The following is an 18,777-nucleotide window of genomic DNA, read 5'->3' on the forward strand; positions in this document are numbered from 1 at the left end:
TAATTCAGTAGGAAGTGTTATGATTCTGTCATCATTTCAAGAGCTTATAAAGAAAAGGTAAGTGGTGGAGCACATAAAAGATATGTTGGAGGGAAGAGTAGAAAGATCTAGTTCCCGAGAGGGAAACGCAGAATCAACTGTGAAGAGAATGTCAAGAACTGGAGTGGACTAAAACTGCAAGAGTGCACCAGAATGGCAGAAGAGTGAAATGGAGAGGTGTTGCAATCAACCTCCGAACCGGGAGAAGATACTTAGATAGATAGGAGCACAGGTGGGATTGTTGCTCTACTTACCATGGTTCTGGCAATGGATTCCACATCCTTCTCACAGAGTCTTCTCTTGAACCTTGTGGTTGCAAGGATGTCATCCCATCGGCCCCATCTACGAACAAATTTCACGAGAGAATTATCTTTAATAACATCAAATGTGATCAACTGCTGAGTGATAATCTCTTGTCTTGATATTTTTTGCAAAGGATCCAAGTTTTAAAAAAAAAGATGGGGTGATCCTTCTTGTTCCTACAATCATTGAAACATTTATCTAACGTTTCTTGCCTTGAAGTGTTTGTTCTTGATCAGATCTTGGTGGAGAATCACCAGGTTTTGATTGTAAGGAGATATAAGTCTTCATCATCTCAAGAACACAAACACAAGATTCTAGACTATGCCAGATTATGCAACAATGAACATTACTTGACAGTACTTGATGTACAATATTGTAACAACAAAAAGTTGTTATTGCCCTTTGCGACCGACCGAAAAAATCTTAAAATCTACAGTCCGCTTTTTATTTAAGGTTTTTAATGTCGAATTTAATTTAAAAACATACGTACGGACAATTAATAACAATATTAAAAGGCTTTACTTTCCTTCGTAAGGATATTTCTTACCCGAATGTCAACAAGCCCTTCTCCACCCTGAAGCACTCCAGACGCGTCCAGCCACAGGGCATCTGCTTCTTGGGCGGTCTCTGCGAGGGCTCCCTCTTCTCCTTGGTCTTCTTGCCGGTGGTGGTCGTCGCCGGAGGTTTGGCGGTAGGATGATCGTCATCGCTCTCGTCAGAGGTCAGGTCCAGGATCTCGTCCATGTCGCCAAAGCGCTTGGTCTTGGTCCGCTGGCGAGGGAGGTGGATCAGAAAGTCCTCCTGGAGACAAAGAAAAGCACAATTAACAGATTTAATCTTGATGGTATTATAAAATATCGATACCAATATCCAAAAACACAAGCTCCCTAACACAAGTGGCACATACATACATAAAGTAGTGAGAGCACCACAGGCCCTATGGTGTACCTTGAATGGATAGCAGCATAAACATGGTTCTGTTCCAGGAATAATATATACTTTTGTTCTTGATCAGATTCTGTGGGGTGTCACCACGCTTGAAGTTAAAAGTAAGGGGGACATATATCATCATCTCAACAACACTGACTCATGATTGCTCTTTATGGAACCATGGCACAAGCATGGCAAACTTTTTTTGTAGTTAATCAATAATTTTCTAGACCATATCAAATATTAATCGCTGCATCGTCACCTCGATGATGGTCTCTTCTTTAGGAGCCACGTTCTGCAATTTTTCAAAATGATTCCAGCTGGCATATATTGACTTAAATCCACCCAAAACGATTTTGCCCACTGCTCTTTTTATTGATATGGAACGAAAGAAAAAGTGATCTGAATGCTGTATTTTTTATGACTAGACTTCATCTACTTTCCAACACGTTGGTTAGGAGGTATGGAGTGTTCCCACTGTGTCCTATCCACTATTAAGAACATGTGCCAATTTCAATTTCTCTTACCGAGAGCCTTTTCCTGCGAACCTGTAACAGTGTGAACATGCTCTTTCCAATCATGCATGCCAATGGACAGGGTTATCTTTCAACCTCAACCATGCACTCACCTTGCCCGTGTCAGGATCAATGTCTGCTCTCTTTGCCCACTTGTGCCAGAAGTCAGGGTCATCGATCTTGATGTCGGTGTGGTCAGAATCCGTCGTGAAGCTTGCCTGTGAGAGGGAACAATACCATCGAAATTGAATCAATACACTTTGGATAAATTTCAAATAGCTAATACGGCCATCCAGTGGAAGCTACGACCATGAAAATCTCAGAACATGCAGTTGTGATATATAATTTCCAAACAGGAATAGCAAATCGGTCGATTTTAGTCAAGAAACATTGTTTTAAAGCTAAATTAATATCTTGACCTTGAGAGAGAGCTATAAAAGATAAAGACTCATTACCGCGACAACGATCACTGAATATTGTAGGATCGCATATGCTTCCAATATGTTCATTTGAACCAAATTCATGACCCCATACCAACACTTTGTATTACTTTTAAATACTATGATGAAGAGAAGGTTAACAGTAAACCAAGAGCAAATAAACTAGCCTACCTTGGCGAAAGATGAGCCCTTCTCGCCGGGCTTGTGCTTGATGACCTGGGTACGCCTCTGCAGGATCATGTCAATGTCCTCAGCGCAGAACTGGGATGACATCTCATCGTCGTCCATGATGGCGCCGTAAGCTCCCCGTCTCAGCAGGTCCTCAATCTCCTTCTTGGACAGAGCCTGCTGCTGCTGTAAAGTAGAAATTAATCAAGATTTTCTAGTTAAAACATGATATAGTTACAACTAAAGGAGGTGCTCATATCAATATAGGTATAATCTCCCTTTCTCTCCCAAATTACAAATCTTGTCTTAATTTTTTTTAATCCCCGTCTTAGCAGGTCTTCAATCTCCTTCTTGGACTGAGCCTGCTGCTGCTATAAAGTAGAAATAAATAAACATTTTCTAGTTTAAAACATGATTAAGATACAACTTAAGGAGGTGCTCATATCAATCTAGGTATAATCTCCCTTTCTCTCTCAAATTACAAATTTTGTCTAAATTTTCTTGACACCATATCCACTGAGGTGTTGTACAAGAGTAAAGACAAAGGGAGGAGTGTGAGGAAATAACCCACTATTCGCATCTTCACCTGCCAAATAGCCCGCTATATAGGAAATAGCGGGTTATTTGGCAATCTCGAGCTGATGAAGACAGGCCTAATTCTATACTTACTGGGTTGTACGCTGCGGCTTCTTTATCTGTGTTCCGCATGGACTGGAGGACGGCCTTGTCTAGACCAAGCTTCTTACTGGCCTTATCAAACATCTCCCTCTCGTAGGAGTTCCTTGTGATGAGACGATACACCTTGACGGCTTTCTGCTGGCCAATACGATGGCATCGAGCTTGAGCCTAAGGAGGGAAAAGGAAGGGAAGTTAGGAGGTCTGCAAAGAGTGCACATCAATACAATTAGTATAATAAATCATTGACGAACAGACCTTGTGGGGGTGTTTCACAAAGATCTTCAGTTGAACTTATCTCCAAGTATGACTTAACAATTATGGAAAACTTAATTGACGTCACCTTGATAATTACATGAATATCTTAACATCTTTTTAATTTTGCTAGATTAATGCAACACCAACATTTCCCCATGCCCTACCTGGATATCATTCTGGGGATTCCAGTCCGAGTCGAAGATGATGCAGGTATCGGCCGCTGTCAGGTTGATTCCTAGACCACCAGCTCGGGTGCACAGTAGGAACACAAAGCGATCAGAGTCTACAGACAAACAACACAACACAATGAGCCGTTAGAATATTGATAATAGTAATGATGATGATGCAGAGAACTACAATGATGACACTCTTAATATATTGCATGGGGATTACACTAGAATTATCTGGGCTGAAATGGCCAGTCTTCAAATAATTCAAGATATGTGAGTCACGTGAGAAAACTATGTTTATGTTTATACAATATCATGTTTTTGCCTTTTTTTATTGGATGTTACACCAGTGGGAAACAAATTCTGTAATATTATGCAAAATGAAACTTAATCTTGATTTTGTTTTATTTTTACATTTGTACATTTGTATAAGGTAAATGGTATATTGCTTCAACTAGGTGTGACTCCTATGTTGTACAGCTTGATACAACATTAGAGATCCCCACAGATTTTACAGCACTTTTGGCTTCATCTTTCAAACTAGCTCTTGATCAGCATTGCAGAACACCATCATTAATTCAGTTGGAAGTGTTATGTATCTGTCATCATTTCAAGAGCTTATAAAGAAATGGAGATTGAGACTCAGGAATCGTCAAAGATTCATTACCTACATTTCAACGACCTTTCAGAATTTGAATGATGAAAGGCATAAAAGATAATAAATTGCATTGTGATTACATCTGGACCCCCCCCCCCCCTCTTACAAAGAGTTGATATCAAACGCAACTTATAAAAGATAGGAGACTTTAAACTTGCATTTGATTGGAGGACAGCCGATTGATGCGATTGATTTGGATCAATCGCAACTCTTTGTAAGACGGGGCTCTGAGCTGCTATGGCCAGTGTTCAAAGAATTAAGGAAACATGGGTGGTTACAAGAGAAAACTAAAGATAAAATGTCTTGCTCTTGGGCATATGCATAGGTATTTCACACTTTGCATTGAGAGCATTACATTTGCGAGCATGGAAATCAATATTCATAACTGGCTGTACACTGAGTACATACCTGGTTTACTGAATCTGTCGATAGCAGCTTGTCTCATGTTGCCTCTTACTCTGCCGTCGATCCTCTCAAAGAGATACCTACCAAAAACAGTATGATTGAAAACATTCACAAAACACAGCAAACAGATGTATGGGGGAGGGGGAGGGGGGGAGGGCGGCTAATCCTTCTTGTTCCTACAATTACTGAAACATTTATCTAACATTTCTTGGCTTGAAGTGTTTGTTCTTTATCAGATCTTGGTGGAGAATCACCAGGCTTTGATTGTAAGGCAATAAAAGTCTTCATCATCTCAAGAACACTTACACAAGATTCTACACTATACCAGATTATGCAACAATGAACATTCCTCAACAGTACTTGATGTGCAATACTTTAACAAATCTGGACTTGAAACCAATGTGTCACGTCTTTCATGATGTCCAGAATGAAGAATATAGGAGCTTGTGGCCACCCTCCTTGAGTTTCCTACCAACCCCATCGCCCTATATGATTGAGCTTCCGTTAGCAAAGGAAGACCTTTTAAAACTAATCATTAACCATAACAATTTCTTACAACTTCCTTGAACTTTTTTTTTCTTCATACAAAACTAGAGGTTCTATTGTAACCCCTTTCCGACCCAGAACTAGCGTATATACCTTTTCTGAATGAGGTAGTTCTCAAGGTTGCCCAAAGAGCGGATCATCTACGGGAAGATGAGAACCTTGTGATCAACGTTCTTGAGCCCCCCATCTCCCCCACCCCAACTCCCTGTCCCTTTTTAAGATTGAGCTTATTCTCCTATCTACTAGATGTGTCAAAGTAATAGGTTCAATTTCTATACAACTTTCTTAAATTTTACGATACTCCTAGGGGGTGTTTCACAAAGATCCTAAGTCAAACTTATCTCTAAGTTGGACTTAACAATTATGGAAAGCCAATAGCATCTTTGAAAATATTTTGTAAAATTTATTTTAAAATGCATAAAATGTTGGTTCAAATCATTCATATTTTCTATTATCATGGAGATTTCAAGTTCTTGATGTAGAATTTCTAAAAAGTCGAAAATAGTTCAATTTTTGCTTTTGAAAATATTTTATTTTAAGGCTACAAATGGCTCTCCATAACTTTTAAGTCCAACCTAGAGTTAAGTTCGACCTATGATCTTCGTGAAACACCCCCCAGGTCCAATAACCACCTACTACTACCACACTTGAAACTAAAGCATTTACCTTTTCTGGATGAGGTAGTCTTCCAGGATGTCCAGACAGCGGATCATCTGGGAGAAGATCAGCACCTTGTGGCCACCTTCCTTGAGCTTCGGCAACAGTTTGTCCAGGAGAACCATCTTACCGGCAGACTGGATCAGCACCTTCAGGTGGAGTAGGGGGTTCACACACACGCTGATGATGGTTTCGTCAGACATACGTTCAGCCAATCGGAACTCCTTCACGATCTGTTCCTCACCGCCTACATGGAAATACAAATGATACTGACAAATTAGCAGTTGCTTACAAGTTGTAAGTTTCTCCAAACAGTATGATGTCAAATATCTTATTTGTAATCAGCTTCGGTATCACTGATGATTAGCCGAAGACTACAAAAATAAGACATTGACAATTCTGGACAGTAATTCATAGTGAGATTCCGAGTACAAAATTGATGGGAACTTGAAATATTATTGCAAGTCATAACAAGCAATAATTGAATTAACTCAGCTCTCGATTAACATAAGAAAAGGAGGGTCATGGGGGACCAACAGGCACCGATTGGGGAAGTTTTCTATATAGAGGGAGCAAGTAGCTACAAGTAGTACAGTGTGGCTTTAAATCCAACCATATCCATGCCACCCTGTCATCTTGGCCTTCACTTACCATTGATGAGGAAGGGGTGATTACAGCACTTCCTCAGCTCCATCATCGTATTCATGAGGTTGGGCAGGTTCGAAGTGGACCCCGCCCCTTTAGTCAAGAAGCTGAAGTTCTTCTCCAAGATGGCTCGGTAGTAACGTTTCTGAATGCTCGTCATTTCAACCTGTGATAAAATGGATATGACCAACAAGAGACAATGTTTTAGGTGAACCAGAGTGTACATATACTACTACAAAATTCATAGCCAGATATTTTATGAGTTGATCTTTAAACTTTGATTACATAATCCATGTGTTTTTCATGCACCAGTTCTTGCACAAACCCCAGCTCCACACACTGTACCTTCAATGGCTAGAAGCTTAAACATGGTTCAGTTAGAGGAATAATATATCTTTGTTCTTGATTAGATTCTGTGGGGCGTCACCAGGCTTGAAAGTATGGGGGACAGATATCATCATCTCAAGAACACTGACACATGATTGCTGTTTATGGAGCCATGGCACAAGCATGGCAAAGTTTTTGTAGTTAATCCCAAAATTTTCTACACAATATCAAATATTAGTCTACACATCCTTACCTCAATGATGGTCTCTTCCTTAGGAGCCAGATTCTTCTCTACGTCTTCCTTCAGACGTCTAAGCATCATGGGTCTGAGGAGCTGTTCAAAAAGAAAATAATTATATTTATATATATATATTTATATATTTATATTCCATATCATAATATTATCAAGAAATAGATACAAATATAAAAAAACACAAGGTCCCTAACACAAGTGGCACATACCACAGGTTTAATGTTGCACCTTGAATGGCTAGAAGCTTAAACATGGTTCAGTTGGAGGAATAATATATGTTTGTTCTTGATCAGATTCTGTGGGGCGTCACCAGGCTTGAAAGTAAGGGGGACAGATATCATCATCTCAACAACACTGACAATAAATATATTATCAATAAATAGACAGCTTGTGAACATGAATAAAACATCATAAGAAGCATTTCAGAGAAAATCACTAAGTAATGATAACATAATTATGAAGCTTAATATTCTCAAATATACATAAATATATATATTTATCTCTCTCATCATGCAACTATAATTATGGTCAAGCTCAATATTCTATAATTGTTGACAGGTGAAAGGAAGTGAACAACACCATATTTCTTCTGTTGCCATGACATATTACTAAAACGATTGGATTTTTTGTTGTTGTTGTAATCAATCATGGAGAAATAGTCATAACAGAAGTACATAAAACATTCCATAATAGGTGAAAACATGAAAAAGAGAAAGAGTGAGAGAAGGATAAATAAGGAGGGAGAACCAGAGAGCTAGAGGGGAGGAAATGGTCAGAGAAACCATTTTCCCTTACCTGTTGTAGTTTCTCCACCTGCCCCTCCGTCTTGAGGTCCCCAAAGTCTTCAAGGAACTGTACGCTGGAGCGGAACCTGCCAGGCTCCAGGAAGTTGAGCAGGCTGAACAGCTCGTCCACGTTGTTCTGGAGTGGAGTACCCGTCAAGAGGACACGGTGCTCCTGGAGAATCATGAGAAATAAAGGAATGCGGTGGCAGGGGTGATAGTGAGCACTAAAAAAAAAAATAGGTTTTTTGTTTTCCCCTCAACCACGCCCCCCTTGAGTAAAAAAAAGGGCATCTAACAACATTCCCCCCTTTCGAGTAAGAAAATCGGGGGGAAGAACAGAGAAAATAAGGGGGGAATCAGGAAAATCAGGATAAAGTAGGAAAGGGAGAAAAAAATCTGTTAAAAAAAAAAAAAAAAAAAAAAAAAAATCTGGATTTTTTTTTTTTAATCGGGGAAAAAGAAAAGAAAAAATCGGGAAACCGATTTAAATCACGTTTTTATCAGGCCTGGGTGTAAAAATTTTAATAACAATAATAGTAATAATATTAATATTCTCTTTTTCTATAGCGCTTTAATAATACAATGTCTCTAAGCGCTTTATAAATATATACTTTCACCACGGTTATTGGATTCACTGCTTTCCCTCACACATTGTGTGCACACTCTCCACTCCCTGGGAAGCATTCCAGCCAGGCGTTACTTGACGCTCAAAAACTGTTTGACAAACAAATAAGTCCAGTGTGAAGTGAATTGTAAAGACGAGGAAGATTTTTTTAACTCTATTTCAGTTTCCAGATGTGTCTGGTTACAGCCCTTTTATACAAATTCAGTATAGTTTTGAACACCTCATTGCACATAAACAAGAGCTAACTACTTTGAAATATAACAACATTCAATTTTTTTTTTTTCTTCTTCAATTCTCTTCTTCTTCATTAAGACCATAACATAAAGTGGTGAGAGCACCACAGGCTCTAAGTTGTATCTTGAATGGAAAGCAGCTTAAACATGGTTCAGTTGGAGGAATAATATATATCTTTGTTCATGATCAGATTCTGTGGGGTGTCACCAGGCTTGAAAGTAAGGGGGACAGATATCATCATCTCAAGAACACAAAGCATAAGGTAAAAAATAAATAAAAATAAAAAAACAGCAAAGTTCTGAACTGATTGAACTAAAAATAGAGTGCCTGTGGTCCTTATGTAACTTATGTGTGAAAATGAGAGGTATTCCTCAGGTCATGCTTGGATGAGCACGCTTCACAGACAGAACTGTAGCAATGAAACGGCTTCCATATCATTCCAGTCTTGGTTATGCTCTCCTTTTCGGTTTTTGTGTCATGAGAATTAAAAAAGTGCAACTTACCATATCCAGGATCTTGAGACCCTCTAGCAACTTGCAGTTCCTGTTCTTGAGTCGGTGAGCCTCGTCGATGACTAGGATCCTCCATTCAATCTCGCTCAGCTCCTGACAGTCTGCCAGGAGGATCTCGTAAGTGGTGATCAGGATCTGGAACTTGTAGATGTTTGGGATCTTCACGCCCTGTTGGAACAAAACAAAACAAAACAAAAAAATGAAAGCGAGTATGAAGTATTCTTCGTTTCTGAAATTCATGCGCTTAGATAGTCTTGGTGAGTACAGTGCCATCTACATTCATTTATTAAGCGACAACGTCCTCCTTGCTTTTCATCCCAATGTACAGCATGAGTTCTGGGTTCATCGAACATCAAGTAATATCCGTATATGTGATATACCTGTACAAGATACCTATAATGTTGTACAGCACATTCCAATGTAATACTGTAACATAGGATGATGAGATTAGAGATTAGATTATCTTAATCCCAAGAAAGACATCCAATGTACTTTTAATCTTGCATTGAAATCCCCCTCCCTTGGCCACTGATATGACCAAGCAAGGTCTACAGGCATGCTTCACTATACTTCAAGAATCAACTTCTTAACTACTGAAATGTTCTCATTCATATAGGCTTATTACATTGACCACTCAGATCCCATATGCTTAGTAACAGCTTACTCTGTTGTAAAGTTATAGTAGATAAAAACGAGACCAGTAGCCGGGATCATAAAAACTTAAAATGACTAAAACAAGACAAAGACAGGTCTATAATAACTGCCCGAAATATCATCTTTAGATTATCTGGTGCTTCCAAAATTTGAATGTACGTAGAAGAATGTATACTTTTTCAGGAAATACTAAAAAATACCAAGACATTGAAGTTGTACAGATTGAAAATGCTATCCTACATATCAACTAGATGGATCTTCGACTGCACGCAAAAAAAGCATCTTTGCATTTACAAAGACAATCACAATAGAGTAGTGAAGTGTGACGTCATCAAAAAACTATTTTTAAAATTTCTCCATTTTTTCTTTATTTTCTGAAACAGCATCAAAAATAAAGTCTGAATAAAATAAAGTCTGAATGTCGAAAACCAATTGAATATTTTAAGTATTGGCTGAGATATGACCATCTGAATGAATGGATGTCCTATGGGAACTCAGTGTTATAGTGCTCTGGTTCATAACATTAGGAGCCAGATCACTATAACACAAATTGCCTACAGGAGCTTCTTTCATATCTGGGCTGAGTAACAGAAAGTTGAATTTGTTAAAATATATCTAAACATTCTTTTCTAATTGATGCTACTTCCTAATGATTTCATTGTTCTAACTATATTCCATACATTACAACAAACTGTACAGTATACAAATAAAATCAGTTATCTACATAGAAATAAATGACCTCTACCTATAATAACTTATCATCTACACAATATGACCTTTTATCTATAGTAAGTTATCATTGACAATATATGACCTTTGACCTTACCGAAGCATCCCTGAAGAACATCTCGTACTCTGCAATCATGTGCCTGCTCTGGGAGCCCCCGTGGTAGACTACGCAGTTCATGTCGGTCCAGGACTCCACCTCGCGCTGCCAGTTGACGATGGTAGAGAGCGGGGCCAGGACCAGGAATGGACCAGGAATGCCGGTCTTCTCGACCTCGTGGAGGAAGCCTATGGTCTGGATGGTCTTGCCCAGCCCCATCTCGTCGGCCAGGATGCAGCTCTGGCTGTAAGGAAGGGTGAGAATGGATATATCCATAGATGGTTAAAGGGAAATCCAACCCAAATAGACAACTACTTTAAACGAAAACAGAAAAATTAGAGAAGCAAACTGAGGAAAGTTTTAATTAAATCTGACTAAATATTAGAAAACTATGAATTTTTGAAAGTTGTAATCAATATACTTATGGCTGAAGCGGTATGTGATGTAGTGCCGGACTTCTTTCCCATCTGTTCCAACATATACAATGACTAAATTTTAAATTTTTCAAATATTCATGGCTCAAGAGGGTCTATCAGAGGACCTATAATCATTTTGAGTAGTGCCCCAACTTACAAGAAAAACAGAAATTAGTGATATTTTTGTATACGACAAAGGGAAGAGTTATCCATACCTACGTCACTATCCACTGACCAAACATCCAATTCGAAATTTGCATGGACTTAGTGATCTCATATTTCAAACATTCATAACTTCCTTACCATTGGATCAGATTCATTTTAAACTTTTGCCATTCTGTTTCTGCTATTTTTCTGCTTTCATACAAATCAACTTATTGCAAGGGTTGGATTGCCCTTTAACTGTTCAGGCTCGTTTAGATATGACGCAGTAAACCCACCGCAAAGACAAAAACGTGCCCTACAGTAAAACTTTACTTCATCATTTCTAATTCATCAAGTCATTTCTAATTTATCAAGTCATTTCTAATTTACTCATAGAACACCCTGAATTAGGTAATGACTCTTAAAAACTTGGTTCATGGACTTACAACTTAATTGCACATCAACTAAATATCAATGTTACCTAGAAGACACCCAAAGAATGCAGCTCATCCATCGTTTAGTTTGAGGAATAATATATCTTTGTTTTTGATCAGATTCTGTGGGGTGTCACCACGCTTGAAAGTAAGGGGGACAGATATCATCATCTCAACAACACAAAGCATAGGGTATTAGGTATATCACATTTCAACTTTTATAATGATAATTCATAACTTTGTAAATACATCGATCTCAACATGATATGGTACTTTCTGAATTTACTCCATGCAGCACTTGATGGTGCTGAAATGCAACCACTGGAAAAGAAATTTATTTATGTTCAACTTATGTTTATTGATATTTCAATCTCACTCTGCAGGTATTTTACCACCGAAATGGCCTTGTTAAAACTGCATCGAATTGACAAAACTCCGCAGTAAAATCCTCTGCCAATGCTCTCCTGCACAGAACACAACAACGTGCAAAAGGCCATCGATTTCTCAACGACATCGAAGTGATGACTTACCCATTACACCAGCTGTAGGTGAGCCAGTTGACGCCTTCTAACTGGTATTCACGCAGGACATTGTCATCCTTGTACTTGGGCGTCTTACTCAGCTTGTTCCACTCACTCTTGACAGGCCTAGGCTTGCGCTGTGAAAATATTAGCAAGGTGTAAACAGAATGTGGTAAGAGTATCCATTGAGTGATTTCAAGTTGGGTGTTAGTGTTTAGAGCAGTAACAAGCTCTTAAATCGAGCTAAAAATTTGCTGGTAAAATTAAGAGCCCGATACCGATATCAATATCAATAGCTTAACACTAACACCGAACTGGATATCAACATTAGGGGCTAGTGTTAGTGAATAGGACATTCGTACGTAAAATATTAACACCAACCACAAAGGTCAGTTCAGCAGACGACAATTTTGCAAAATCAATAACACTAGTTACCAGAAGTTGACGATATTCAGGTTAAAGCCAACACCAGCTGATTTCCATTTCGGTGTTAAGGGCTGGTGTTAGAGGTTATTAAGCACTAACACCAGTCCTGATCACCCAACTTGAAATCACTCATTGAATACATTGGAATCTTGCGCAGTGATTTGAAATCAGATTAGAAATGGGTTCTACGACACTGTTCCAGTACCAATTGCTCTGCAATTTCCTCACTTTTATTCCGGATAAAACACCATGCCTTACCAAAATCCTACTCCTTAAAGCCAACCAAAAACCCAATCGCAAACCTAATCCTAACCCTAAACCATGGAGAAAAAAAAAAGCATGGGGGGAATACCGACGCAGAAATTGTGGGGTCACCTGGAAATTTGGTTCGTTAGGCCCCTAATGCAAAAAAAAAGTGATGTGAAGCCCAAAGTTTATAGCTCATTAAGCCACTGTTATCATGCTACTATTGTCAATGTCATCGTGAAATCACCGTCTTCTTACCTGTCTCTCCGATTTGGAAGGTAGTTTGCTGCACTTCTCATAGCTCTTCTTTTTGCCCTTGTCCACATCGTTGGCCAGCTCCCAGGTGCTCTCCTCGTAAGGGAGACTGGCCCACTTCACCAGGTAGTGGGTCACCATCTCGTCCGAGTCCTCGTCCTTGGTGATGGCCTTGTCCAGGATGCGGTCCACCACGATGAAGTCAGGGTTGAAGTACTCGCCCTCATCAAACTGGACGCAAGGAGAGAAAAATTCATTCATAATAATAATAATAATAATAATAATAATACTCAGTTTAGATTATTACCACGGCTTTAGCTGTGCTGCCATTGCGGCGCTCTAGCATTACAAAGAACTAATTCCTGCCAGGTACCTATTTACATTACCTGGGTTGAGGGTGGTAAATGTAGATCAATGTCTTGCCAAAGGACATTGGTGCCTATTTTAGACCAATTTTCTTGTCTCTCTTTATAGACAGGTTTCACTGTATATGATTTGGATTTGATTTAGAATAGACAGAGATGCCATAACAGGCACTATAGCATCCAGGACTTTGTTTCTGTCAGGTTTCTGTCAAGGAGTTCCTCTCTGTTAGATATCTACATCAAAGGTGGCAAATTCTATCACTCTCCTTGCAACAGTAAACAATTTCTATGATGTCTTCTTAGGTGGTAAAAGATGTGATGAAAAAAGTAAAAATTTTACACTATACTTTTTACAAATACATATATACAAAATTTGATTTGCTATAGATGGATAACAAAGATAAGTAGAAACTTTAAAGGCTGTGTAGCTTGTTAACGCCAGCTACGTTTTCTTTTGGACACCTACACGTAAACGAATGGACTTGATTAACGGTAGTCAGCTACTTAATCTCTACATAGTCAGCGTTTGCAAAACAGACCAAAGTTCTCCTCAAGCTTCAGTTTCGAGTCGTCCGTAGTTGTATTATACCCGATTCGCTCCGAGTCAGGCCACAGGAAAGACACATACCTCGTCAGTCTAAACTCCCTTTATTTTCTATGACTTCTGCTTACCTCTGACACAAGACCATAATTTGCCTGTTGCTTGAGCCTGAAGCGTTTGATCTTCTGAAATATTCTAGGATCAGCTGATAACGTCTCAATGGTAGCCCATTCACAGTGTAGGTATGAACTAAAGGAATAGCAAGAAAGAGCAAATTGTTAGTGGATGTATGATTGTACTATGAATGAAAAGCAAGCTAAGGTAGCTCTTCCACAATTAACATAAGTAAATAATGCATTTTACGTTCAACATTTCGATTCCCTTTTTTCTTCTTCAAAACTAGTGAAGGTATGTTCAATCATTTAATTAATGCCAAAGTATTATTGATTCATCAAGTAATTATAATTATCAAACTCACACTGTTCCCAATTTGTATTTCACTGATGACAACTTTGGAAATTCATAACTTTTTTGAAATTTTGACTTAGATTTTGCTCAAACTTTCACTGACCCCTTTCTCTCAGTTTTCTGCTGCTAGACAAACTTAAAATCAGGTTGGACTTCCCTTTTAACAACAGCTCACATTCTATGTCCGAAGAGAAGGGCAGTGATAAGACTGATCAACTACATAACATAAAACATGGGGAAATCTTGACTTGTCTTGCAAGTTCCTATACTTGACATAGAATTCCTCAATATCTCTCCAACTTTAGCTAAAAATCTCTAATCTCCTAACGACAGCTAACATTCCATGTTTGAACAGAAGGGTAGTCGTAAGACTGATCAAACATTTGGAAATCTTGACTCGACTTACAAGTTCCTGTACTTGACAAAGTATTCCTCAATCTCGCCAACCTGAGCTTCACCCGGTATCTGGGGTTTCTCTGTGATCCTGGAAGCCAGGATCTTCTCAACCACATTGGCCTGGGACTCGTCAGGGTTATCCTGCAGTTTAAAAAGAAAGTCAGGTAAGGATGCGAAACTCTACAAAATTTGACAAGAATCGCCGAAACATACAATAAAGCTGGGGGTGGTTCACAAAGCTCTAAGTTGGACTTTAAAATTATGGAGACCCAATTGTAGTCTTAAAATAAAATATATTCAAAAGCGCACAAGATAGTGAAAGCTCAAATGAATAAGCGTTGCTTCTGATCAGTTAGAAAGAATCATCCAATGTAATCAGATTTCAAATGTCTGCAAAAAGTAACATCATTTCAGAAGCAGCATTCTACAATACACCTGGGGGTGTTTCACAAAGATTGAACTCAACTCTAAGTTTGACTTCAAAATTATGGAGAGCCATTTGTAGCCTAAAAATAAAATATCATTAGACGTTTTATAAATTACACATTTCAGAAGCAGCATTCTACAATACACCTGGGGGTGTTTCACAAAGATTGAACTCAACTCTAAGTTTGACTTCAAAATTATGGAGAGCCATTTGTAGCCTAAAAATAAAATATCATTAGACGTTTTATAAATTACACATTTCAGAAGCAGCATTCTACAATACACCTGGGGGTGTTTCACAAAGATTGAACTCAACTCTAAGTTTGACTTCAAAATTATGGAGAGCCATTTGTAGCCTAAAAATAAAATATCATTAGACGTTTTATAAATTACACATCAAGAACATGAAATCTCCTTGATAATAGAAAATATGAATGATTTGAAACAACATTTTATGCCTTTTAAAATAACTTTTACAAAATATTTCATAGGTGCTAACAGCTTTCTATAATGGAAAATCAAATTAAAAAAATGTTTGCTTCTCACTTCTATGAATACCTACAAAATCATTTTTAATGCAAGAAATCTCATCTTACCACAAAGAACTTTGCCGTTTCCGTTGGCTCGAAAGACACCACATCAATCTCAGAGTTGCCCTCCACATCGACGTCTTCTTCCTGTTTCTTGTCTGCCTTGACTTTCATCTTGATCACCCTTGGTGCCACGGGGACCTTGCAGTCACTCTTGGCTTTCTTCTTCTTGTCCTTTTCCTCATCGGACGAGGAGTCATCGTTGGAAGTGATGTTAAAATCGTAGTCCTCTGTGTATCGCTTGCGGTTGGTGTTACGACCAGATCGTCGTTTCTGGAGGAAGGGCAAATCGGTGACATCAAACTACACATTAAACTCAAAATCAAAATAATCTGTACTCGGTACATTAGAGAACAAATGAATAGGTGTGGTAGACAAGAGTTATGGAAGATGTAATTCACAAGGATAAATAAGGAATACTAGTTGGTTTTATCCAAAATAGCCTGAAAACAGACACATTTTGGAGCTGAAACAGAGGTTTCAATGTAATAACTCAGAAAATGGGCTGACAATTGTCATCCTGAATACATACAGCAAATCAACAAAAACAGTGGAAGTTAACAGAATAGTTGCAATAGAAAAAAACCCAGCTTGGCTAGGAACCCCCCACCAAAAGAAAAACCCAAATCAAAAGTCAAGCAGCTTACCAGGGGAAAAATATATAACAAATTGGGGGGGGGGGGGGGCTACTTTTCAAGCTTGCTGGAATGAAAGTAACACTCTTCAATTTGTTTTGCATTGAACTCTATGCAACTTTTTTTTGGCTCTTTTTGGCATTTCGGGGGCTACTTCGCCCAAGCCCCCGTGTATTTTTCCCCTGCAGCTTACCTCTATGCCCGGTCCAGTGAGTTCATCTGGTGGAGGTGAGGGAGGCGGTGTTTCATCCAGGTCTGAGCTCTCACCACTGAACTCACCATGCTTGCGCTTCTGACGCTTCAGCTTCAGGATGGCTGCCGCTGGTAGCTTCCTGTCGTATCTTCAACAACAACAAACGCAGTCATAAATGTCATTTCGGAATCTATTATATCAAGCACTGTAATGGAATGATGACTGTACCTAGTAGGAGGCATGTAAGTGCATCATGTAGAAAGCACTACAAACTACAAACATTCCTTGCAGATTACAAAATAGTTTGGGAATCAACTTTGCGCTAGAGGTCATGTTACATTTGGCTAAGTATAAAAATGTTGCACAGTGACGCCTTTAAAAAAAAAAAATGATTTTGTGGTTTAAGAATTTTTTGAATTTTTTTACATGTTAGAGGGTTAGTTCGGTAGAAGGAATATAATATGTAACATTTCATACAAAATTACAGAGTTTTTTCCATCAATCTTCAACAATGTTACCGAGTCACTCTAAGTTGTAAATACAGTACGCATTTATTTTTATGCCCTTTGAACCAAAATAAAATGTATACTTTCACAGTTTTTTGCAAGATAAATTTGAATCAAATTTTTGTAGCAATGAGGGGAATGTAGAAGGGGACTAAACTCTGAGGAGGGCACTTACTTGATGATACTACTGCTATGACTGCTACTTGGACTGCTATGAGAGGACTTCTTCTTGATTGTGAACATCTTCTTCTCCCTATCTCTGTTGTCTTTGGAACGCTTGGAAGATTTCTTGGATCTGGAGCGGTCCTTCTTGTCCTTTTTCTTCTTCTTTGTTTCCGCCTCCAACTCCAGCTCGCTAATGAGCTCGGCGGAAATCTCTTCATTGTCGAGCAAGACCTATGGAATTAAAGAGGGGTGGATCTTGAAAATACATTTTAAAAGATACATACATGACCCAAGTTTGGCGGGAATCCATCAATGGGTTCTTGAGATTACCGCGATCTCAAGAACGGGACATACATACGGACGGACAGACAACCCGAAAACATAATGCCTCCGGCTAATTTGTAGAAATGTACAAACTTCATCATGAATGTAATCAACCTTGCTCTATATCGAAGGCGATTATTCCAGTGCAATATACTATTACATAAAATTATTAACTCCTAAATAGTTTGAATAATGAAAAAAAATATCAACATGTTCTCTGAACTCCTCATTTACTGGAGAATACAATGACATACATAATAGGAGATGAAAGCAATTAGTCATATAGGCGATTTCGTCAGATATTTCACTTGTTCTTTCAAAATGATTTAACTGCCATTGCTGATCATGACAGTTAGATTCTAATAGCTGCCTATCAATCAAGATCATCTGCTAATTACTTGTCAGTTTAAGTAGCTATCTGCACTAATGTGATGAAAAACAATTATGCTATATCTAACTCTGTGTTCCGATCCTTTCTAACCTTGCCAATGTTAATCTTAGGACTCTGTGTTTGGGATGGCAATTTTATATCTTTATGATGACCGATACTCAGCCCTAGAATCGCACAATAAATATTGAGCAATTTTAACCACTCATTTGATCGATGAAGGTACCTTTGGAATGTCTATCTTTCCAGCAGCCCTGGCCTTGGCTACGGCTTCAGCGATGATACGATTGGCCTTTTCTTGCAGCTTTCGTTGTTTAATGATCTTCTTCCGCTCCTTCTCATTGGTGGGGAGAGGCTCATCCAAATCAGCGTTCTGTAAAATTAGATTAATGGGTACATTAGAACAATAAATTATATTGTTAGCTCACTCAAGATAATTATTTCTTGATGGCATTTAATCAAGGCACCATGTTTTCATTCATAAATTGAGGGAAACTAAATACAAATCAAGGCACTATGGAAGTGTTCTTGTAACACTTCAAATGCCCTTATATCATCTCTGTAACAAGAGTATGTAATTTAGGGACGTATCTTTTCAAAATTCAAAAAAAGATACTGGGATTAGGATATAAAGACTTAATAATCTATGAAAATCCCTAACTAAATGTTGATATCAGGGATGTCACTGCTTAGTATCCTTAAAAAAAAACCTA

At 38.5% G+C, this 18,777-nt stretch overlaps 1 protein-coding gene across 1 annotated transcript in view; it reads right to left on the reverse strand.

Annotated features, from left to right (window-relative positions):
* LOC577327 (chromodomain-helicase-DNA-binding protein 8) overlaps positions 1-18,777 on the reverse strand; it is a 52,014-nt gene that overhangs the window by 26,973 nt on the left and 6,264 nt on the right. The window contains exons 4-24 of the mRNA XM_030976130.1: positions 18,291-18,437; positions 17,363-17,583; positions 16,682-16,829; positions 15,860-16,126; positions 14,848-14,978; positions 14,105-14,222; positions 13,071-13,298; positions 12,150-12,277; positions 10,626-10,869; positions 9,137-9,313; positions 7,785-7,946; positions 6,990-7,070; positions 6,416-6,575; positions 5,774-6,011; positions 4,565-4,641; positions 3,493-3,611; positions 3,065-3,241; positions 2,399-2,581; positions 1,901-2,005; positions 890-1,143; positions 294-381 (exon numbers count right to left, since the gene is read on the reverse strand). Of these exons, the coding sequence (XP_030831990.1) occupies positions 294-381; positions 890-1,143; positions 1,901-2,005; positions 2,399-2,581; positions 3,065-3,241; positions 3,493-3,611; positions 4,565-4,641; positions 5,774-6,011; positions 6,416-6,575; positions 6,990-7,070; positions 7,785-7,946; positions 9,137-9,313; positions 10,626-10,869; positions 12,150-12,277; positions 13,071-13,298; positions 14,105-14,222; positions 14,848-14,978; positions 15,860-16,126; positions 16,682-16,829; positions 17,363-17,583; positions 18,291-18,437 (3,453 nt within the window). The remainder of the gene's footprint in view (positions 1-293; positions 382-889; positions 1,144-1,900; positions 2,006-2,398; positions 2,582-3,064; positions 3,242-3,492; positions 3,612-4,564; positions 4,642-5,773; positions 6,012-6,415; positions 6,576-6,989; positions 7,071-7,784; positions 7,947-9,136; positions 9,314-10,625; positions 10,870-12,149; positions 12,278-13,070; positions 13,299-14,104; positions 14,223-14,847; positions 14,979-15,859; positions 16,127-16,681; positions 16,830-17,362; positions 17,584-18,290; positions 18,438-18,777) is intronic.

Source organism: Strongylocentrotus purpuratus, unplaced genomic scaffold, assembly GCF_000002235.5.
Source record: "Strongylocentrotus purpuratus isolate Spur 01 unplaced genomic scaffold, Spur_5.0 spur5_scaffold_8, whole genome shotgun sequence".
NCBI classification, from domain to species: Eukaryota; Metazoa; Echinodermata; class Echinoidea; order Camarodonta; family Strongylocentrotidae; genus Strongylocentrotus; species Strongylocentrotus purpuratus.